Source organism: Symphalangus syndactylus, chromosome 13 (genome assembly GCF_028878055.3).
Source record: "Symphalangus syndactylus isolate Jambi chromosome 13, NHGRI_mSymSyn1-v2.1_pri, whole genome shotgun sequence".
Lineage (NCBI taxonomy): Eukaryota > Metazoa > Chordata > Mammalia > Primates > Hylobatidae > Symphalangus > Symphalangus syndactylus.
This window is the reverse complement of record NC_072435.2, coordinates 93971215-93995187: the sequence shown is the minus strand read 5'-3', so window position 1 is coordinate 93995187 and position 23973 is coordinate 93971215. Positions and strand designations below refer to the sequence as shown.

At 44.5% G+C, this 23973-nt stretch overlaps 1 protein-coding gene across 1 annotated transcript; it reads left to right on the top strand.

Moving 5' to 3' along the window:
* Positions 1–1239: 1239 nt before the first annotated feature.
* Positions 1240–2311, top strand: LOC129460595 (peptidyl-prolyl cis-trans isomerase A-like). The gene has a single exon (XM_055238680.2). It carries the CDS (start codon positions 1609–1611, stop codon positions 2089–2091), a length of 483 nt encoding a protein of 160 aa, XP_055094655.1. The 5' UTR covers positions 1240–1608; the 3' UTR covers positions 2092–2311.
* Positions 2312–23973: the final 21662 nt, after the last annotated feature.

Genomic DNA, 23973 nt, shown 5'->3' with positions numbered 1-23973 from the left:
GGTGGGACTGGCCTCATAGGTTCACACTGGTACAGTCACACAAGGCCTTACACTTCATTTAATGCTCTGCTGTCATTTTGATTTTTTTTTTTTCTTTTGAGATGGAATCTTGCTCTGGCGCCCAGGCTGGAGTGCATGGGGCGATCTCAGCTCACCGCAACCTCCGCCTCCCGGGTTCAAGGGATTCTCCTGTCTCAGCCTCCGGAGTAGCTGGGACTACAGGCGTGCACAACCACGCTCGGCTAATTTTTCTATTTTTAGTACCGACAGGGTTTCGTCATATTGGCCAGTCTGGTCTCGAACTCCTGACCTCAGGTGATCCGCCCACCTCGGCCTCCCAATGTGCTGGGATTACAGGCCTGAGCCACCATGCCCGGTTTGAAATTCTTAATACATGTATGAACAAGGGGACATGCTTTTTTTAGTTTGCACTGGACCCTGCAAATCAGGTGGCTGGTTCTGGACAGGAGTAATACTTAGCTTGCAAAGTCTATGAGAACTCAATGAGATAATGTCTAAAAGTCTACAGAAGATGTTACCTAAAAAAAGTTAGCATTGGCCGGGCGTGGTGGCTCACGCCTGTAATCCCGGCACTTTGGGAGGCCGAGGCGGGCAGATCACAAGGTCAGGAGATCGAGACCATCCTGGCTAACACGGTGAAACCCTGTCTGTACTAAAAATACAAAAAATTAGCCGGGCGAGGTGGCGGGCGCCTGTAGTCCCAGCTACTGAGGAGACTGAGGCAGGATAATGGCATGAACCCGGGAGGCAGAGCTTGCAGTGAGCCAAGATCACGCCACTGCACTCCAGCCTGGGCGACAGAGCAAGACTCCGTCTCAAAAAAGAAAAAAACAGAAAACAAAAGTTAGCATTGAGGCTGTGGCATCACGGCACTCTCTAAGCAACCCTATCCCAGACCCAGCCCTTCTGGCCCAACTAAAGTCCTACAGTCCCAGAAAGAATTCCAGAGTGGAGGGCACAGGAAGGGAAGTAGTGACAGATAAAGTTAAAAAAGTTCACTAGCACCTGATTGTCCAGGGCCTCACATACCAGACTGAGGAGTCTGATCTTATGTAGACAGAGGCAGTCACTGAAGGGTCTGGACTTTCTCTCTCTCTTTTTTGGTTAATTCAACTTTATGGTGCTTTTCTAATTTAAAAATCCTTTGTCATGAAAAAATCAAATATTATGTAAAAATATATGACTGTAGTGAATCTTCCTATTCCCTTCCCCCAGCACCAGGTAATACTGTGTCCCTTTGCTGCACATTTTTTCAGCTGGACCAGCTGGTACCCTTCACCATGGGGCTGCACGTGCTTGTGGCCCAGAACTCACAGAAGTTGATCTAGAAGATACAGTGGTAACTGAAGGAGCTGCAGGACCAGGTCCTACCCCATGTAGGAGCTGGTGACCTTCAGAATGTAATGACCGTTGCTCCACTTCTGCCTTCCAAACTGCACAAATTTCTCTTATAGCTAACCCTAACCCAAAACTATGCAGGGAAAGGAATCTGGGAAATGTGGTTCTAGCCTAGCTAAATTGACATGGTAAAAAAGCACCACTGGGCTTTGCAGACACCGCTGCCGCCAGGAGCCCTGTACTATAGCCATGGTCAACCCCACCGTGTTCTTTGACACTGAACCCTTGGGCCGCATCTCCTTTGAGCTGTTTGCAGACAAGTTTCCAAAGACAGCAGGAAACTTTCATGCTCTGAGCACTGGAGAGAAAGGATTTGGCTATAAGGGTTCCTGCTTTCACAGAATTGTTCCAGGGTTTATGTGTCAGGGTGGAGACTTCACATGCCATGATGGCACTGGTGGCAAGTCCATCTACAGGGAGAAATTTGATGACAAGAACTTCATCCTGAAGCATACAGGTCCTGGCATCTTGTCCATGGCAAACGCTGGACCCAATGCAAACAGTTCCCAGTTTTTCATCTGCACTGCCAAGACTGAGAGGTTGGATGGAAAGCATGTGGTCTTCGGCGAGGTGAAAGAAGGCATGAATATTGTGGAGACCATGGAGTGCTTTGGGTCCAGGAATGGCAAGACCAGCAAGAAGATCACCATTGCTGACTGTGGACAACTCTAATAAGTTTGACTTGTGTTTTATGTTAACCACCAGACCATTCCTTCTGTAGCTCAGGAGAGCACCCTTCACCCCATTTGCTCGCAGTATCCTAGAAACTTTGTGCTCTTGCTGCAGTTCCCTTTGGGTTCTATGTTTTCCTTGTTCCCTTCCATGCCTAGCTAGATTGTAGAGTTAAGTTTATGATTATGAAATAAAAACTAATTAACAACAGCAACAAAAAAAGTACCAGAGTCTAACTGTTGTCAACATGGCATCAATGAACACCTCTTGTAATCATATTTAACTTCCAGACAAAAACTAAAGAGCGAAATCAGGTTTCTACCTAACATGAAGCAGCTGTCCCTTGGACAATTGTGAACAAGCTAATTCTACCCAAAAGAGGATACAAAATCCTTTTATCCGTCTTTAGGTGATGTTATTGCAGCAGGTATGGACTAAGACAAGGGGCTTGGCCTCCTTAACATTCAAGAGGCTCTCGGCCTCCAACCTGACACAAGTAGGGAAATTGCCTGAAGGACTGTAACTCTCCACTGTGGAGATTCAAATCAGACTTCTGTTCACTAGATCAGGAGTCTTTTCACTTATACATAACTAACTTATTAGGCTGCTCATTTATTTTATTTCTAAGGACGCCACGATCCATTAGACAATGCCAAAGATCTCTACAGGTCAAACCATTCTGATTATTGCTTCTGTTGTCCATTATAGTAACCATGCCTGACTGGTCTTTGGTGAGTAAAGATCACCCTCCATCCCAGAATCTCACTGAATTTAGGGAGCCCCAGTTTGATTATAGCAATTCCCATCTCATTCCTGGTTTACAATGAATGGCTACTACATAGAATGCTGGGGCTTTTCTTATAAATGTATTTCTCATGCCCTTGATAAGGGATTGTCCTCTGGACTCTTGAGAGAATTAGGAGGTGGATGAGCATATCTTAAAATAATAAATCTATTCTAGCATTGTAATCACTCTAAACTTTTGGACACTATTAAAAAAACAATTATTCTGACACTTGTTAAAGACAGTTGGCAGATTTTATTCAGGACTATTATGATAGATATAGGAACAGCTGCAATAGGGTTTTGCAGTGGGCAAGAGAGATTGGGCTGCACTCCAAATGCAACAAAAATAAGTGGGAATTTATAGTCAAAGAGCAGGATGCAGGGAGAGTGCTGATGTATAAAAAATTACTAAAAGGGGCCGGGCGCAGTGGCTCACACCTGTAATCCCAGCACTTTGGGAGGCCAAGGCGGATAGATCACAAGGTCAGGAGATTGAGACCATCTTGGCTAACACAGTGAAACCCTGTCTCTACTAAAAATACAAAACATTAGCCTGGCATGGTGGGATGTACTTATAATCCCAGCTGAGGCAGGAGAATCGCTTGAACCCGGGAGGTGGAATTTGATGTGACCTGAGATCACGCCACTGCGCTCTAGCCTGGGCAACAGAGCGAGACTCGGTCTCAAAAAAAAATTACTAAAACGGTAGGATAATTTGTGCTAAAGAATCTAATAAGATTCTTGCTTAAGGCAAGCCAGAGTGATCAGATATCACCTGGGGGAAAGTGGAAGATGAGGAATTTGATCAAATATGGGGGGTGATCAGATATCAAGGGTGGGGGATTCTTGCTATGACTGAGCTTTTAGCGGACATGCCCCAAGATGGGGCCTAATCAAAAAAAGTTTCAGAGAAGCCTGACTAAAGTTAGATCAAGGAGAGTCTTTGTCAATACCTTCCCATTTGGTATACCAAGGAAGTCTGGCTTTTTAATTTCATATAGTATAGGCCACCACCGAACTTAAATTTCAGCCAGACCATTAGAGTCGCTCCCAGCCATCTGAACTAAAACAATGAATTGAGACACTCTGTGTATTTTACCTGTATTAACAGATTTGGCTTGATTTACTATTATATTCCTTCTATTCTATTTTAGTTATTGCTGCCTATCAAATTACCCCAAAATTATATGAGGGCGATCTGGCTGTGATGTCTGTCACCCCACCGATGGCCAGGGTTGATTTGGCTGATCTGGCTGCCTAAGCTCATGTCCCCTTCTTCCCTCACTGCTCCATGTGCGTCCCTCCCAAAGCTGTGCGCGCGGTCAAAGAAGACGACCTTCCCCAATAGAGAAGGACCATTCTTCAGTCAAGGGTATATGAGTAGCTATGCTCCCCGGGTAGAACCTCCAAACAAGCTCTCAAATTACCCCAAAACTAATAGGCATACAACAACACTTAACAGCTCACATTTTCTGAGGGTCAGGAAAGTGAGTGTGGCTTCGTTGAGTGGTCCTAGCTCAGGATCACTCATCAGCTGGGACTGGGGTCTTTAAAGAATTGACTGCAGCTGGAGGATCTGCTTCCAAGCTTTCAAGACTTGGCTATTGGCAGAAAACTTCAGTTCCTGGACAAGTGGTCCTCACCATACAGCTGCTTATGACATTGCTTCCTCAGATTGGGTAAATCACGAAAGAAGGAGAGCAACCAAGGCAGAAGCTGCAGCGTCCTTTATAACCAAATCTCAGAAGCGACACACCATCACTTCTGCTGTATTCTATTGGTCACAGAAACCGATCCAGATATAGCATGGGAGAAGAGGTGGGGATCAGTGGGGCCATCCTCGAGGCTGACTACCACACACCCCACCCAACATTCTTAGTCTCCATCTCCACACGTTGCCCAGGTTTCTATCAATAGAAATCTTGCACACTTTTTTGTTTTTGTTTTTATTTTTTTGAGACAGAGTCTCACTCTGTCGCCCAGGCTGGAGTGCAGTGGCGCGATCTTGGCTCACTGCAATCTCCGCCTCCCAGGTTCAAGTGATTCTTCTGCCTCAGCCTCCCTAGTAGCTGGAATTACAGATACATGCCACTGTGCCCAGCTAATTATTGTATTTTTAGTAGAAACGGGGTTTCGCCATGTTGGCCAGGATAGTCTCGAATTCCTGATCTCAGGTGATCAGCCTGCCTCGACCTCCCTAAGTGCTGGGATTATAGGCATGCGCCACCATGCCCAGCTAATTTTGTATTTTTAGTAGAGATGGGGTTTCTCCATGTTGGTCAGTCTGGTCTCGAACTCCCAACCTCAGGTGATCCACCTCCCTTGGCCTCCCAAAGTGGACAGTAGGTTTTAAGAAGAATCAGCAGATCCCGCCAGGCAACCACCTCAGGTGAGGCCATTACAGATTTCACAGGGACGAGGAACCTAACCTCCTCAGACAGGAGAGGAAGAGCTTCTTTGACTGACAAGGAGGCTCAGCAGAATTTAGGGGTTCTGGCTGGGCATGGTGGCTCACGCCTATAATCCCAGAACTTTGGGAAGCCGAGGTAGGTGGATCTCTTGAGTCCAGGAGTTAAAAACCAGCCTGGACAACATGGTGAAACCCCGTCCCTAAAAAAAAAAAAAAAATAGCCCATAATGGCATGCCCCTGTAGTCCCAGCTACTCAAGAGGCTGAGGAGGGAGGATCACTTGAGCCTGGGAAGCAGAGGTTAGCAGTGAGCCGAGATCATGCCATTGTACTCCAGCCTAAGCAACAGATAGAGATCTTGTCTCAAAAAAGAAAAAAAAAAGAATATAAGCGTTCATGGTCCTAGTGGTATCATAATCTGCCCAGGTGTCACTATTCCAAAATTTTGGGTCTAACTTCTGCTCAAAACATTGCCCTAACTTTAAACACTATGAGATTGGGGATTCAATTTGCATTGTAATTCAGAATTAGATTTTGAGTTTGATTTTTAGAAAGTACAGTCTTGCAGACACAGCAAAGCAGTCGAGGCGGCCAGGCGCGGTGGCTCATGCCTGTAATCTCAGCACTTTGGGAGGCCGAGGTGGACGATCACGAGGTCAGGAGTTCAAGACCAGCCTGGCCAAGATGGTGAAACCCTGTCTTTACTAAAAATACAAAAATTAGCTGGGCGTGGTGGCACGCGGCTGTAGTCCTAGCTACTCAGGAGGCTGAGGCAGGAGAATTGCTTGAAGCCAGGAAGCTGGCAGAGGTTGCAGTGAGCCGAGATTGCACTACTGCACTCCAGCCTGGGCAACAGAGCGAGACTCCATCTCAAAAAACAAACACACAAAAAAAGCAGTCAAGGCTTTCTGATCCTTTATCTGATGTTGAACTGAGAAGTAAAAGCCATAAGTTATCATTTTCTTTCCCCCAGTTATCCAACATAATTAGAAAAGCCAACCAACCCAAAGCATTTGCTTGGTCAACCCAACACTTTGCCTTTTTTTTTTTTTTTTTTTGAGACAGAGTCTCGCACTGTCACCCAGGCTGGAGTGCAGTGGCGCGATCTCAGCTCACTGCAAGCTCCACCTCATGGGTTCACGCCAGTCTCCTGCCTCGGCCTCCCGAGTAGCTGGGACTACAGGCGCCCGCCACCATGCCTGGCTAATTTTTTTTGTATTTTTAGTAGAGATGGGGTTTCACCATGTTAGCCAGGATGGTCTTGATCTCCTGACTGCGTGATCCACCAGCTTCAGCCTCCCAGAGTGCTGGGATTACAGGCGTGAGCCACCGCGCCCAGCCAGCCTTGCCTTCTTTAGGCACTTGATTACAGATAATAATTTAGGGCATTGTTTTTGCTAATGCATGCCATAGACAAGAGTGTTGCCTTTATCACTGACTAAAGCTTGTATGATTACCTTCCTGTATTTGCAAGGCTGTACTTTCTAAAAGCCAAACTCAACATCTAACTGAGTTACAATGCAAAATGAATTTCCAATCTCATAGGGTCTCCTGTTAAAGTTAGGGCATTTTTTGGAGTGAAGGTAAAATCCCAAATTTTGGAAAAGGGACACACGGACAGATTATGATAACATCAGGATCATGAATCCCTAAATTCTGTTGAGAATTTTTTGCCAGTAAAAACAGCCCTTCTTTCTTTTATGTATGTTTTATTTTTTGAGACGGAGTCTTGCTCGCTCACCCAGGCTGGAGTGCAGTGGCATGATCTCAGCTCAATGCAACCTCTACCTCCCAGGTTCAAGCGATTCTCCTGCCTCAGCCTCTAGAGTAGCTGGAATTACAGGCGCACGCCAACACGCCCAGCTAATTTTTGTAGAGACGAGGTTTTGCCACGTTGGCCAGGCTGGTCTCAGACTCCTGGCCTTTAGTGATCCGCCCACCTTGGCCTCCCCAAGTGCTGGGGTTACAGGCGTGAGTGACCACACCCAGCCAGCCCTTCCTTCTTTGACTGGGGAGGTTAGTCTCTTCTTTGTTAAACCTTTAATGGCCTCCCTTGAGGTAGCTGTCTTGCAAGGTGTTTAAATATAATCAGATCAGAGAACCAATCCAGATAACCAAGAACAAATTTAGGGAACCCATTCTTAAAGCTTTGTTCTCCTGGAATTGTTTCCAATACCATTGTCTGTTTCAAGGTTTGACCAGAGAAGTATAAGCAGTATAAGTCATGTGGAATATGAGATTTTTTGTTTTTAGGGGTTAAGTCTCATGAAGTTGTGAGCATGGGGAAAGGTCTATGTAGGAGTCTAACATCTCTGTGTCTGGTATTGGTCTTGAAATTTCTGTAAATCAGTACTGCTTACCATTAGTCAGGAAAGCTAGAGTGAACATGGGCAGGAACAAACTGGAGCCCACAAAGAGAATCTGGATCCCATGGGGATAAACTAGACTGAGCATCTGTCTCTTATCACTTACACCTCAATGAGGCAGGTGCCTGCAGGAGCCTGGTGCAGGTGCTTATAGGAGCCATGCACTGCACCTGCGTCTCACCCAGACCTGCAGAAACTGAAGAAGATTCAGTAGGAACTGCAAGAGCTCTAGACTTAGCTACTCCCCCCACCAGGGTGAGCCAGCAGATGAGCAACAATGTGCGTGAGATGTGCCTAGTGTCCTAGACTGACCTTCAGACTGTAATGGCTGCTGCTTCATTTCTGCCTTTCCTATCTTCACAGATTTCCCTTGTGGCCAATCCTAACCAAGAACCATATTTGAGAGATAAAGTCAAGGTTGTTAGAATTTGAGATGTTAGGACATTCAAGTGGAACTTTGCCAACAGACATGTGTAAACTTAGAGCTAGAGGTCAAGGATGCACTTGTAGAATTTTTTTTTTTAGACGGAGTTTCCACTCTTGTTGCCCAGGCTGGAGTGCGATGGTGCAATCTCGGCTCACCGCAACCTCTGCCTCCTGGGTTCAAGTGATTCTCCTCTCTCAACCTCCCGAGTAGCTGGAATTACAGGCATGTACCACCATGCTCGGCTAATTTTTGTACTTTTAGTAGAGACGAGGTTTCACCATGTTGGCCAGGCTGGTCTCGAACTCCTGACCTCAGGTGATCCACCCACCTCCACCTCCCAAAGTGCTGGAATTACAAGCATGAGCCACTGCGCTCGGCCACACTTGTAGATATAAGGATCATTTCTAACATGGAGAATAACAAGAAAATCCTTAAATAATTCCTGGTATAGCTCTAGTAAATTATGCAAGGTAGACCAAAGCCCCTCATGATAACCCTTTTCATATCTACCCTGAGGGAAAAAATGAGTAATATCCACTAACACCTTGGTTATTGTCTTTTTTGATTAGGAATCTTGGGTTTTTTTTGTTGTTGTTTTTTTTTTTTTTTTTTTTTTTGAGACTGAGTCTCTCTCTGTCACCCAGGCTGGAGTGCAATGGGGTGATCTCAGCTCACTGCAACCTCTGCCTCCTAGGTTCAAGGGATTCTCCTGTCTCAGCCTCCCAAGTAGCTGGGATTACAAGCGTGGGCTACCACACTCAGCTAATTTTTTGTATTTCTAGTAGAGATGGGTTTTCACCATGTTGGCTAGGCTGGTCTTGAACTCCTGAGCTCAAGTGATCCACCCGCCTTGGCCTCCAAAAGTGCTGGGATTACAGTCATGAGCGACCGTGTTTGGCCTGTTTTTTGTTTGTTTTTTGAGATGGAATTTTGCTCTTTCGCTGAGGCTGGAGTGAAGTGGCACGATCTTGGCTCGCTGCAACCTCCGCCCCCAGGTTCAAGCGATTCTCTTGCCTCAGCCTCCCGAGTAGCTGGGATCATAGGCATGTGCCAACATGCCTGGCTAATTTTGTATTTTTAGTAGAGACAGGGTTTCGCCATGTTGGCCAGGCTGGTCTTGAACCCCTGACGTCAGGTGATCCGCCTGCCTAGGCCTCCCAAAATGCTGGGATTACAGGCGCGAGCCACTGAGCCCAGCCTTTTTTTTTTTTCTTTTTAATGGGGCCATAATTTCCATTCTGGACAGTGTTAGAAAGACAAAATGCCCCTATCCTTTTTCTGAAGGGTATCCTAAGTTCAGCCTTGAGAGCAGACCCAGCTCTGGGGCTGAGGTTCAGACTTGAATTCATCCATGTTTGTGCAAAGGGTTGAAAGCAATGAAGTTATTCTTGCATATTCAGGGACATTGTATTTTTTATTTATTTTATTTTTGTTTTGTTTTGCTTTGAGATGGAGTTTCACTCCTTTTGCCCAGGCTGGAGTGCAGTAGAGTGATCTTGGCTCACTGCAACCTCCGCCTTCCGAGTTCAAGCGATTTTCCTGCCTCAGCCTCCTGAGTAGCTGGGATTACAGCCATCCACCACCACGCCCGGCTAATTTTTTGTATTTTTAGTAGAGACGGGGTTTTGCCATGTTGGCCAGGTTGTTCTTGAACTCCTGACCTCAGGTGATCCACCCAATTCAGCTTCCTAAAGTGCTGGATTACAGGCATGAGCCACAGCACCCAGCGGACATTGTATTTTATGGGAAATAATAGGCATGTGAATTCTTTTGCCCAGTTTCTTCCTTCTTAATATCTTGAAATCTTCTTTCTGCCATTGCAGTCATAAAATAGTGTTTGTCCACTAGTGGGGAAGCATATCTAGATATGACGGACCCTAAAATAGTCCCTACAGAAGGTATATGCATATGTGGCAACTTTAGTCACTCAGTGATTATAATCCATAAGCTTAAGAGAGCTTTTAAGTGAGGCCTGGCCATCACAAGTGAAGGTTCCCAAATCTGATTTCTCATTAAAGCGCCTGCCAAGACACAGATGGTTTTAGGCTTCAAAAGATTCTATTTTACTAAGGCTGATGAAGTGTCCTGGAATCTGCCATTTTTAAAAGATCCCTGCCGGGCGCGGTGGCTCACGCTTGTAATCCCAGCACTTTGGGAGGCCGAGGCGGGCGGATCACGAGGTCAGGAGATCGAGACCACGGTGAAACCCCGTCTCTACTAAAAATGCAAAAAAAATTAGCCGGGCGTGGTGGCGGGCGCCTGTAGTCCCAGCTACTCGGAGAGGCTGAGGCAGGAGAATGGCGTGAACCCGGGAGGCGGAGCTTGCAGTGAGCCGAGATTGCGCCACTGCACTCCAGCCTGGGCGACAGAGCAAGACTCCATCTCAAAAAAAAAAAAAAAAAAAAAAAAAGATCCCCAGGCAAAGCTGGACGTGGTGGCTCACGCCTGTAATTCCAGCTCTTTGGGAGGCTGAGGCAAGTGGATCACCTGAGGTCAGGAGTTCAAGACCAGCCTGGCCAACATGGTGAAACCCTGTCTTTACTAAAAATACAAAAATTAGCCAGGCACGGTTGTGCGTGCCTGTAATCCCAGCTACTTGGGAGGCTGAGGCAGAAGAATCACTTGAACCTGGGAGGCGGAAGTTGTAGTGAGCTGAGACATCATTGCACTCCAGCCTTGGCGACAAGAGCAAGACTCCATACTCCATTTCAGAAAAATAAAAATTAAAAAAAAATAAAAGATCCCCAGGCAAAAGATCCCAGATCTTATAATCAACCATGTTTTGAAACCAATGATCTAAGGAATTCCAAGATCAGCATGAGTGACATAGCATGTGGAACGAGCTTGAGAGGGGTGTCTCTCCTGTAAAACGAGACAGCAGTTTAAATTACCCAGTTTGCCATAAATATAAAAAGTGCTCAGTTTAAAAAAAAGAAAAAAGAAATCGGCCGGGTGCGGTGGCTCACGCCTATAATCCCAGCACTTTGTAAGGCTGAGGCTGGTGGATCACTTAAGGAGCTTGAGACCAGCCTGGCCAACATGGTGAAACCCCGTCTCTACCAAAAAAATACGAAAAAAATTAGCCAGGCATGATGGTGTGCGTTTGTGGTCCCAGCTACTTGAGAGGCTGAGGAAGGAGAATCACTTGAGCCCAGAAGGTGGAGGTTGCAGTGAGCCGAGATCTCACTACCGTACTCCCGCCTGTACAACAGTGAGACTCCATCTCAAAAAAAAAAAAAAAAGAAAAAGAAAAATATCTGGCCGGGTGTGGTGGCTCATGCCTGTAATCCTAGCACTTTGGGAGGCCGAGGTGGGTGGATCATCTGAGGTCAGGAGTTCAAGAGCAGCCTGGTCAACATGGTGAAACACTGTCTCTACTAAAAATACAAAAATTAGCCGGGTGTGGTGGCAGGTGCCTGTAATCCAAGCTACTCAAAAGGCTGAGGCAGGAGAATTGCTTGAGCCTGGGAAGCGGAGGTTGCAGTTAGCCAAGACCATGCCACTGTACTCCAGCCTGGGCAACAAGAGCGAAACTCAGTCTAAAAAAAAAAAAAAAGAAAGAAAAGAAATACCACTGAAAAAAGTAAATCAGAAACAAGGCAAGGTAATGCCACATATCTTGAAAAATTTGATGAGGGCCAGGCGCAGTGACTCACACTTGTAATCCCAGCACGTTAGGAGGCTAGGTGGGCAGATCACAAGGTCAGGAGATCAAGACCATCCTGGCTAACACAGTGAAACACTGTCTCTACTAAAAATACAAAAAATTAGCCAGGCGTGGTGGCATGCGCCTGTAGTCCCAGCAACTTGGGAGGCTGAGGCAGGAGAATCGCTTGAACTCAGGAGGTGGAGGTTGCAGTAAGCTAAGATAGCACCACTGCACTATCAGAAAGAGATGCTGTCTCAAAAAAAAAAATTTTTTTTTGTTGAAAGATTTGGGAGTTTGCTTTATGACAGTGGTTCCAGGGTAATTGGAAAAGAACTTAGAGACATGTTTTGACTGTTAAGATGTTTATTGTAGCATGATTATTAAAATATGTAAATATGTCTAGGAAAAATAGAAGCAAGACAGTCTTTAGGTTTCAATAATTAAAAACCCAATGTATTAGCCAGGTTAACCTGGGCTATCTATTTAAAATTACTTAATATTTACTGAACATCTAGTTGAGAGTACTGTGAATATTTTCAAAGTTCTCTTTGACCTCTCTTTTTTTACATTCTCTTCCCAGTAATCTCCTTTACTCCCATAGGATCAGCTTTCATCCTTAGTGGGAAAATTCTCAATCTTTTATTTTTCATATTTTAGGGTTTCATTTATTTATTTATTTTTATTTTTATTTATTATTATTATTATTATTATTTTGAGACGGAGTCTTGCTCTGTCGCCCAGGCTGGAGTGCAGTGGCGCGATCTCAGCTCACTGCAAGCTCCGCCTCCCGGGTTCACGCCATTCTCCTGCCTCAGCCTCTCTGAGTAGCTGGGACTACAGGCGCCCGCCACCACGCCCGGCTAATTTTTTGTATTTTTAGTAGAGACGGGGTTTCACCGTGGTCTCGATCTCCTGACCTCGTGATCCGCCTGCCTCGGCCTCCCAAAGCGTTGGGATTACAAGCGTGAGTCACCACGCCTGGCTTTTATTTTTATTTTTATTGACGTGGAGTCTCACTCTATCATCCAGGCTGGAGTAGAGTGGCGTGATCTCGGCTCACCACAACCTCCGCCTCCTCCACCTCCTTGGGTTCAAATGATTCTCCTGCCTCAGCCTCCCGAATAGCTGGGGTTACAGGCATCCACCACCACACCTGGCTAGAAGTAATTTCAATGCTACAGAAAAGATGCAGGAATAGTAAAAAGAATTTCTGTAACCCTTCACCCAGCTTCCCTGATGTTAACATTTTACTATATTTGCTTTATCATTCTCTCTCTTTCTGTCTTTCCCTCTCTCTCTTCTCTCTATCTTCCATCTATATACATATTTATAATAAATATATACACATATATATACACACAGAGATGCATATATATACCCATATATAGATATACAGATTGTACACATATAAAAAACGTATACCTACACACATACACACACATATACATATTTTTCCTGAATCATTTGAGAGTTAAGTTAAATACATGACGTGGCATAACCCTTAAATACTTTCCTAAATGACCAAGCACAACCATCAACATCAAGATTAACATGGATATAATGCTACCAAATCCTCCAAATTTCCCTATAATGTCCTTTATGGCAAAAACAAATCAAAACAAGACAAAATTACTTCTTATTTTAGTCTATTATCCAGGAACACACGTAGTGTTGATTTTCATGTCCCTTTACCCTTCTTCAGTCTGAAGCAGTTCTAATCTTTCTTTGCCACTCATGACCTTGGCATTTTTGAAGAGTACGGGACATTTATTTGGGAGAATGTTACTCAATTTGGGTTTCTCTGATGTTTTCCCACGATCAGATTTAGGTTATGCATTAGGCAAGAATATCATAGAAGGGATGCTTTGTTCTTTTTGGCATATCATGTCAAGAAGTACATGATAGGCCGGGCGCGGTGGCTCACGCTTGTAATCCCAGCACTTTGGGAGGCCGAGGCGGGCGGATCATGAGGTCAGGAGATCAAGACCATGGTGAAACCCTGTCTCTACTAAATGTATAAAAAAAAAAAAAAAAATAAGCCGGGCGCGGTGGCGGGCGCCTGTAGTCCCAGCTACTCAGAGAGGCTGAGGCAGGAGAATGGCGTGAACTCGGGAGGCGGAGCTTGCAGTGAGCCGAGACTGCGCCACTGCACTCCAGCCTGGGCGACAGAGCAAGACTCCGTCTCAAAAAAAAAAAAAAAAAAAAAAAAGAAGTACATGATATTGATTTGTTCTATTACTGGTGAGGTGAACATTGATCATTTGATCAAGGAGTTGGCGGCCAGGTTTCTTCATTGTAAAGTTACTATTTTTCTGTGTTATTTATAAGTAATTTATGGGGAGATACTGTGAGATCGTGTAAGTATTCTGCTCAGCACACTTTAACCCACTAATTTTTACATCCATCAATGATTCTTGCCTGAATCAACTAGTACTATGATGATTGCCAGGTGGTAAGTTTTTAACTCCATCAGTCCTTCTACATTTAGAAGTTGGTATTCCACTGTAAGGAAGTGCCTTTCTTTCTCTACATTTATTTAGTTCATTTTTCATTTATTTTTATCAGTATTGATTAATGAATCTTAATTTAAGTGTTATAATCTAACACTAACATTATTTACTTTGATGCTCATATTGTTTCATATTTGGCCAGTGGGCACCCCTTTAATCTGATCCTTTATTCTTTTTTTTTTTTTTTTTTTGAGACGGAGCCTCACTCTGTTGCCCAGGCTGGAGTGCAGTGGCGCAATCTCGGCTCACTGCAAGCTCCGCCTCCCAGGTTCACGCCATTCTCCTGCCTCAGCCTCTCCAAGTAGCTGGGACCACAGGCGCCCGCCACCACGCCCGGCTAATTTTCTGTATTTTTTAGTAGAGACAGGGTTTCACCGTGGTCTCGATCTCCCGACCTCGTGATCCGCCCGCCTCGGCCTCCCAAAGTGCTGGGATTACAAGCGTGAGCCACCGTGCCTGGCCTCCTTTATTCTTTTGACAAATTTTTTTTTTAGGAGACAGAATCTTGCTCTCTCGCCCAGGCTGAGTGCAGTGGTGTGATCATAGCTCACTATAGCAGCCTTGAACTCCTGGGCTCAAGCAATCCTCCTGCCTTGGCCTCCCAAAGCACCGGGATTACAGGCGTGAGCTGTTGCATCCGGCCCGCATCGCTTTTTAACCACTTCCTCACTTCCTGGCACGGCAAGATGTTCCTAGCTAAGCTTATACTTTTTGCGAATCAGCCATTTCTCCAAAGTGCTCTTGTCTCTTTTAGAGGAGAATAGCATCTATAAACCAAGATCTGGGAGCAAAATATGCTCGTTGCTTTTGCAAAGCTGTTGCCTCTAGGCTCTTTCAGGGGATATATATATATACACATATATATATATATACACACATATACATAATGCATGTACAGTTGTCCCTCGTATCAGTGGGGGATTGGTTCCAGGACTGCCCCCCACCACTCTCCTGCCCCACAGATACCAAAATTTGCATATGCTCAAGAAGAGCCTTACATAAAATGGTATAGCATTTACATATAACCTACACACATCCTCTGGTATATTTTAATCATCTCTAGATCGCTTATAATACACACTACAATGTAAATGCTATGTAAATAGTTGTTATACTGTATTTTTTATTTGCGTTTTTTTTAAATTGTTGTATTGTTATTTTTTATTCCTAATGTGTTTGATCCGTAGCTGGCTGAACCCATGGATGCAGAACTCGTGGATGTGGAGGGCCAATTGTATAATGTGCACATCTACTTCTACATCTATCTATCTATCTATCTATCTATCTATCTATCTATCTATCATCTCTGTCTATTGCCATCTATTTCTCTATCATCTCTATCTATCATCCATCTCTCTATATCTATCATCTATCTCTGTCATCCATTTGTTTTTTTTTTTTTTTGAGACAAAGTTTTGCTCTTGTTCCCCAGACTGGAGGGCAATGGCACAATCTCCGCTCACCGCAACCTCTGCCTCCCGGGTTCAAGCGATTCTCCTGCCTCAGCCTCCCGAGTAGCTGGGGTTATAGGCATGTGCCAACATGCCCAGCTAATTTTGTATTTTTAGTAGAGACAGGGTTTCTCCATGTTGGTCAGACTGGTCTCAAACTCCTGACCTCGGGTGATCTGCCTGCCTTGGCCTCCCAAAGTGCTGAGATTAGAGGCATGAGCCACCGTGCCCGGCCAATTTCTTTTTTTTTTTTTCTTTTGAGATGGAGTCTTGCTCTTGCCACCCAGGCTGGAGTGCAATGTGGCACAATCCCAGCTCACTGCAACCTCCACCTCCTGGGTTCAAGCGATTCTCTTGCCCCAGGATTCCAAGTAGCTGGGATTACAGGCACCTGCCACTATGCCCGGCTAGATTTTTGTATTTTGGTAAAGACAAGGTTTCACCATGTTGGCCAGGCTGGTCTCTAACTCCTGACCTCAGGTGATCCGCCCACCTCGGCCTCTCAAAGTGCTGGGATTACAGGTATGAGCAACCATGCCCAGCCTCATCTATTTATTTCTGTCTGTGCATCTCTGTATATCATGCATATCTATCTATCTATCTATCTATCTATCTATCTATCTATCTATCATCTATCTCTGTCATCCATTGATCTATATCTCTGTCATCCACTTATCTCTATCCATCTCTATCATTCATCTCTATCTATCTGATCTATCTCTATCATCCATCAATCTATATCTATCTTTATCTGTCATCCATTTATCTCTATCCATCTCTATCCTATCATCCATCTATCTATCTATCTATCTATCTATCTATCTATCTATCTATCATCTATCTATCGATCTCTGTCTATCATCTAACTTTTCTTTTAAAAACCATGAGTTCCGAATGGGCACAGTGGCTCACGTCTGTAATCCCAACACTTTGGGAGCCTGAGGCAGGGTTTGCTTGAGGTCAGGAGCTTGAGATCAGCCTGGCCAACATGGTGAAACCCTGACTCTACCAAGAATAGAAAAATTAGCCGGGTGTGGTGGTACGCACCTGTAATCCCAGCTTCTCGGGAGGCTGAGGCAGCAGAATCACTTGAACCCTGGAGGCAGATGTTGCAGTGAGCAGAGATCATGCCATTGCACTCCAGCCTGAGTGACAGAGTGAGACTCTAAGAAAAAAACAAAACAAAACAAAAAACCACGTGAGTTCACACTGATGTCTCCAATTTCAAATCTTCAAATCACAACACCACAGGGTTCATTCCAGTCTATTTTTCTTTCTACATTTGTAACCCCCTTCTCTGACAGAGATAATAAACCTGGCTTTCATTATCTTCAATATGTTTACTTACTTGCTTATTACCCCCATATGTAACCAACTTCCTAACCCTGCTGGGTGCCTCCTTGGTACCAACCTTATAGGTCTCACTGGCCGTGCCCTGCCTGAAGAGAAGAAAATAATAATAATAATAACAATAATGATAATAATAATGTTTTTTAAAGACAAGAAAAAGGAACAAGAGGGAAGAGAAAGAGGAATGGTAAGTCGATATGGCTATCTTGAATGAACGAATTAACCTAAAATCTTAACAATATAACACAATAAATAATGCAATAACATTTCGTGCTCCTGTAAGGTTTGGTGCTGATCAGGTGGTTTTCCAGAGAACTCTCCCTGAAGTGGTGACTCAGGGATTCAAGCTGCTTTCATTTTATGGTTCTGCCACCTCACCCCATGACCTCTACAGGTTCAGCTAAAGGGGAAGAGGTGGAACAAGAAGGCACATCTGCACTCAACTGCCTCAGAGTAAAAGTGACACATCACTTCCGTTTATGTTCTTTTGGCAAGAATTAATCCCGTGACACCACCCAGGTGCACAGGACTGAGAAAATATGGAGGAGCACGTGGATTTTCAGATAGCACTAACAGTCTCCTCCACACCCAATAGATATATTGGAATGGATTTTGTATCTAGATAACATAAGCTATGTGTAGCTTCCTGGTGGACATTCTTAGAAGGTAACAATGAGGTTCACCAGGAAACAATGAGCAAAACTATTATATCCAACTTTTAGTTATAAGGTGGTGACATGCAACAGTCATCCATAAAATATGATTTTGGTTTTGGATTAGTTGAGTTAAAGCCATTTTTTCTAGCAGTAGTTAGCAGGATCATGTCTATCACAGCCACGCCTAGTCCAAAGGCTAGCATGTTTTTTCCTGGTGGCCCTAGTAAGTATCTGGATGTAATCATTCAGAGTTCATTCAGAAACTGCAGTATAAAATACAGCCCTGTGCTTCCTCCTCTAATTATAATTGTTTTTAAATTTTCAAGTAATTTAAAACTTACAGAAAAGATGTAAGAACAGTACAAATAACTCATATATACTTCATCCAGATTTACCAGTTTTTAATATTTTGTCACAACTGCTTTAATAGTTTTTTTTTCCCATCTATCTCTATGTCTGGCTATCTATTTATCTATCTGCCTACTTACCTATTATCCCTCCACCCATCCACCTATCCATATAATTTGAACCATTTGAGAGTAAACTGCAGAGTATACTGTTTAGCCCCTAAATACTTCAGGTACATTTCTTTTTTTTTTTTTCGGGGGGATGGGGGGTGGGGAGAGTCTTGCTCTGACACCCTGGCTTGGAGTGCAGTGGCACGATCCCAGCTCACTGCAACCTCCACCTCCGAGGTTCAAGTGATTCTCATGCCTCAGCCTCCTGAGTAGCTGGGACTATAGGCATGTGCCACCACACCTGGCTAGTTTTTGTATTTTTAGTAGAGATGGGGTTTTGCCATGTTGGTCAGGCTGATCTCAAACTCCTGGTCTCAAGTGATCTGTCCGCCTCAGCCTCTCAAAGTGCTGGGATTACAGGTGTGAGCCACCGCACCCGGCCTCAGAGTGCATTTCTTAAGGACAAGGATATTCTCTTACATAAGCACAGTATAATTATCAAAATCAGGAAATTTAACACTAATAATCTAACCTATAATCTACATTCAAAATTTGCTAATTATCCCAACAATGTCCTTTATTTACAACAATGCCTTTTTTTCTGGTCCATATCTAATCCTGGATGACACATTGCATTTAGTACACATGCCTCTTTAGCTCCCTTTGTTAAAACTGGACTGCGGTGGCAGCGCCATCTCGGCTTACTGCCACCTCTGTTTCCCTGGCTAAAGCAATCCTACAATCTCAGCCTCCCAAGTAGCTGGGATTACAGGTGTGAGCCACCATGCCTGGCTAATTTTTGTATTTTTAGTGGAGATGAAGTTTCACCATGTTGGCCAGGCTGGTCTCAAACTCCTGAGCCCAAAGTGACCCATCAGCATGGGCCTCCCAAAGTGCTAGGATTTACAGGCGTGAGCTATGGCACCTGGTCTGACTTTTTCTTTTTTTCTTTTTTTTTTTTTTTGCCCACTGCCACCCTCAGATAATTTTTTATATATATATATACTTTAAGTTTTGGGATACATGTGCAGAACGTGCAGGTTTATTACATAGGTATACATGTGCCATGGTGTTTTGCTGCACCCATCATCCTGTCATCTACATTAGGTATTTCTCCTAATGTTATCCCTTCCCTAGCCCCCCATTCCCTAACAGGCCCCAGTGTGTGATATTCCCCTCCCTGTGTCCATGTGTTCTCATCATCTAACTCCTCCTTATGAGTGAGAACATGTGGTGTTTGGTTTTCTGTTCCTGTGTTAGTTTGCTGAGAATAATGGTTTCCAGCTTCATCCATGTCTCTGCAAAGGACACGAACTCGTCCTTTTTTATGGCTGCATAGTATTCCATGGTGCATATGTGACACATTTTCTTTATCCAGTCTATCATTGATGGGCATTTGGGTTGGTTCCAAGTCATTGCTATTGTGAATAGTGCTGCAATAAACATGTGTGCATGTGTCTTTATAATAGAATGATTTATAATCCTTTGGGTATATGCCCAGTAATGGGGATTGCTGGGTCAAACAGTATTTCTGGTTCTAGATCCTTGAGGAATTGCCACACTGTCTTCCACAATGGTTGAACTAGTTTGCAGTCCCACCAACAGTGTAAAAGTGTTCGTATTTCTCCACATCCTCTCCAGCATCTGTTGTTTCCTAACTTTTTAATGATCACCAGAATCTACAAGGAACTTAAACAAATTTACAAGAAAAAAACAACCCCATGAAAAAGTGGGTGAAGGATATGAACAGACACTTTCCAAAAGAAGACATTTATGCGGACAACAAACATATGAGAAAAAGCTCGTCATCACTGGTCATTAGAGAAATGCAAACCAAAACCACAATGAGATACCATCTCATGCCAGTTAGAATGGCCTGACATTTTTTAGGAGTACAGGCCAGCGATTTGTGTAAAATTTCCTTTAATTGAGAGTTGTCTGAAGTTTTCTTGTGATTCCATTCAGGTTGTGCATTTACAGAAGGGATACTACCTGCCTGCCTGCCTGCCGTCCGTCCCTCCCTCCCTCCCTCCCTCCTTCCTTCGTTCCTTCCTTCCTTCCTTCCTGCCTTTTCTTTGTTGAGACGGTCTCCCTCTGTTGCCCAGGCTGGAGTGCAGCGGCATAATCTCGGCTCACTGCAACCTCCCTTCCTCGGGCTCCCGTGATTCTCCTGCCTCGGCCTGCGGAATACCTGGGATTGCAGGCGCGCACCACCACGCCTGGCTGGTTTTTGTATTTTTGGTGGAGACGGGGTTTCGCCGTGTTGGCCAGGCTGGTCTCCAACTCCTGACCTCGAGTGATCTGCCCGCCTCGGCCTCCCAAAGTGCTGGGATTACAGACGGAGTCTCGCTCACTCAATGCTCAATGTTGCCCAGGCTGGAGCGCAGTGGCGAGATCTCTGCTTGCTACAACCTCCACCTCCCAGCCGCCTGCCTTGGCCTCCCAAAGTGCTAAGATTACAGCCTCTGCCCGGCCGCCACCCCGTCTAGGAAGTGAGGAGCGCCTCTGCCCGGCTGCCCATTGTCTGGGAAGTGAGGAGAGCCTCTGCCCGGCCACCGCCCCGTCTAGGAAGTGAGGAGCGCCTCTGCCCAGCCGCCCCATCTGGGAAGTGAGGAGCGCCTCTCCCCGGCCACCACCCTGTCTGGGAAGTGAGGAGCGCCTCTGCCTGGCCGCTGTGCAACCTTCCAAGTGTGAAGTGACAGCCTTCGTTGTAGAATGAATGAAGACACTGGCACTGATTATATAACACCTTGGCAGCTATCTCAAGTCGTTGATGGTGGAGGTATTGGAATTATAGAAGAAAGCAAACACACAAATTTGACTAAAGGTGATTTTGTGACTTCTTTCTATTGGCCCTGGCAAACCAAGGTTATTCTGGATGGAAATAGTCTTGAAAAGGTGATATATATATGAACGTATCTGATTCTTTTTCCCTGTATAATTCTTACTTCGTGCTTTGATATTCAGTTGTGTTTGTAATCACGGAAAAATAAAAGCATATAAAAAAAAAGAGAGAAAAGGGATACTGCGTGAATGATGTATTCTGCTCAGTGCACCCCTCAGGAAACACTTGGTGATTTATATGATTCCTAGGGTGAGGTTAACTTTGATCACTTGGTTTAAGATGATGTCTATCAAATTTCTTCACCGTAAAGTTATTATTTTTCCCTTTGTAATTAATCAGTAATTTATAAAGAGATACTTTTGAGGCTATGTAAATATCCTGTTTTTTAAAAATCACATACCCAGTAATTTTCACATCTATTGATTATTCTTGCCTGAATCAACAATTACCATGATTACATGATTTTCTAAATCTTTGCTTCAGGCCAGGTGCATGGCTTATGCCTGTAATCTCAGCACTTTGGGAGACTAAAGTGGATCACCTGACGTCAGGAGTTTGAGACCAGCCTGGCCAACATGGTAAAACCCCATGTCTACTAAATATGCAAAAATTAGCCAGGCACCACACCGTGGTGGTGGGCACCTGTAATCCCAACTACTCGGGAGGCTGAGGCAGGAGAATCACTTGAATTTGGGAGGCAGAGGTTGAAGTGAGCCGAGATAGCACCACTGCACTCCAGCCTGGGCAACGGAGTGAGACTTTGTCTCAAAAACAAAAACAACAACAAAAAATAAATCTTTGTTTCTTCTATTTTTTTTTTTTTAGCTGACCATTCTACTATAAGAATGAGCTTTCACTGGGCACAGTAGCTCATGCCTATAATCCCAGCGCTTTGGGAGGCCAAGGCAGGCAGATAACTTAAGGCCAGGAGTTCGAGACCAACCTGGCCAAAATGGGAAAACCCCATCTCTAGTAAATATACAAAAATTATCCAGGCATGGTGGCACACACCTGTAGTCCCAGCTACTCAGGAGGCTGAGATGGGGAGGATCACTTGAACTTGGGAGGCAGAGGTTGCAGGGAGGCAGAGGTTGCAGCGAGCCAAGATCACACCACTGCATTCCAGCCTGGGTGACAGAGCAAGACTCTGTCTCAAAACAAAACAAAACAAAAAGAATGAGCTTTCCTTTTTATTCATTCATTCATGTGTTATCAGTATAGATACGGACTCTGGAATCTAGATTATAACACATTACTAGTTAGGTGTTCCGTTGGCTTTTTTTTTTTTTTTTTTGACACAGGGGCTTACCTGGGCTGGAGTGCAGTGCTGCAGACTGGCGGAATCATAGCTCACTGCAGCCTCAAACTCCTGGGCTCAAGAGAACCTCTCATCACAGCCTCCCAAATAGCTGGGACTACAGGCGCATGCCACAACACCTAGCTTATTTTTGTATTTTTCGTAGAGACAGGGTTTCAGCATGTTGCCCAGGCTAGTCTTGAACTTCTGGGTTCAAGTGATCTGCCCTCCTCAGCCTCCCAAACTGTTTGGACTACAGGTGTGAGTCACTGCACCCAGCCTACTTTTGTTTTGATGTTCAAATTATCCCATTTGGGAGTCCCTGCCAGCTGGCTCCTGTGTACTTTTAACATGTCCCATTACTTTTTGAGCATATCTTTACTTTCCTTTAAAAAATATTTATATATTTATTTTTAATTTTAATTTTTAAAATTTTTTATAGAGACAAGAGCCTCTCTATGTTGCCCAGGCTGGTCTCAAACTCCTGGGCTCAAGGGATCCTCCTGCCTCAGCCTCCCAAAGTGCTGGGATTACGGTGTAAGCCATGGCTTCCGGCCTTCCTTACTTTCTGATGCAAGATATTTCTGGCTTATCTGTACTTTTCATGTTCTAACCCTGGCATCAGTCATTTCTCGGAGAAGCCCTGGTACCTTTTATAGGGTGATGGTATTTAGGAACCTGGGCACTCCTTAATCCTTTCTTCAGGAATAACTCACCTTATTGAATCTATTCATTTCAGGCATTCTGAACTGCAGGGTTGAATTGGTCCCATTTACTCAGGCTGAGAAAGCATTTAGTTCCTTTACGTTAGTCATAAGATCCTAAGTTCTGCAAGAGTCTGAGTTGCTCATCAGTGGATTCTTTGCCCCTAGGGTGCCAACCAGGTATATCTAAAGTGTTCTATAAATATTTTCTGAATGATTTAATGCTGCCAAGCCTACCTTAGAGAAACCTACTTGAGATATGGTTCCAATTCTAAGTTCAAGGGTCACTACAGAGCAGTTACATTCTTTGCACTCACTATGTTACAGAGTCATAGCCTAAAATAGACTTATCTGTCCTACAGTTTACCTTAGTATTTATATTGTATTAGAAGCCTGTAGAAGCCAACAGCTTAGTCTACAGCAACTGTTTTTCAGGAGCCCTTTTCCAAGATGCCTTGTTTTCAAGATTTTCTAAACGGTTAAGAAGCAATTTTAGGCCAGGTGCGATGGCTCATGCCTGTAACCGCAGCACTTTGGGAGGTCAGAAGTTTGAGACCAGCCTGGCCAACATGGTGAAACCTGTCTCTAGTAAAAATACAAAAATTAGCTGGGCATGGTGGCATGCACGCCTGTAATCCCAGCTGCTCAGGAGGCTGAGGCAGGCAAATTGCTTGAACCCAGGAGGCGGAGGTTGCAGTAAGCCAAGATCATGCCATTGCACTCCAGCCTGGGCAATAAGAGCGAAATTCCGTTTCAAAAACAAAACAAAAATTAGCTGGGTGTGGTGGCCCTTGCCTGTAATCCCAGCTACTCGGGAGGCTGAGGCAGGAGAATAGCTTGAACCCAGGAGGTGGAGGCTGCAGTGAGCTGAGATCACGCCACTGCACTCCAGCCTGGGTGACACAGTGAGACTTCGTCTCAAAAAAAAAAAAAAAAAAAAAAAAAAGAAGCAATTTTAGCAAATGCGGTTACTT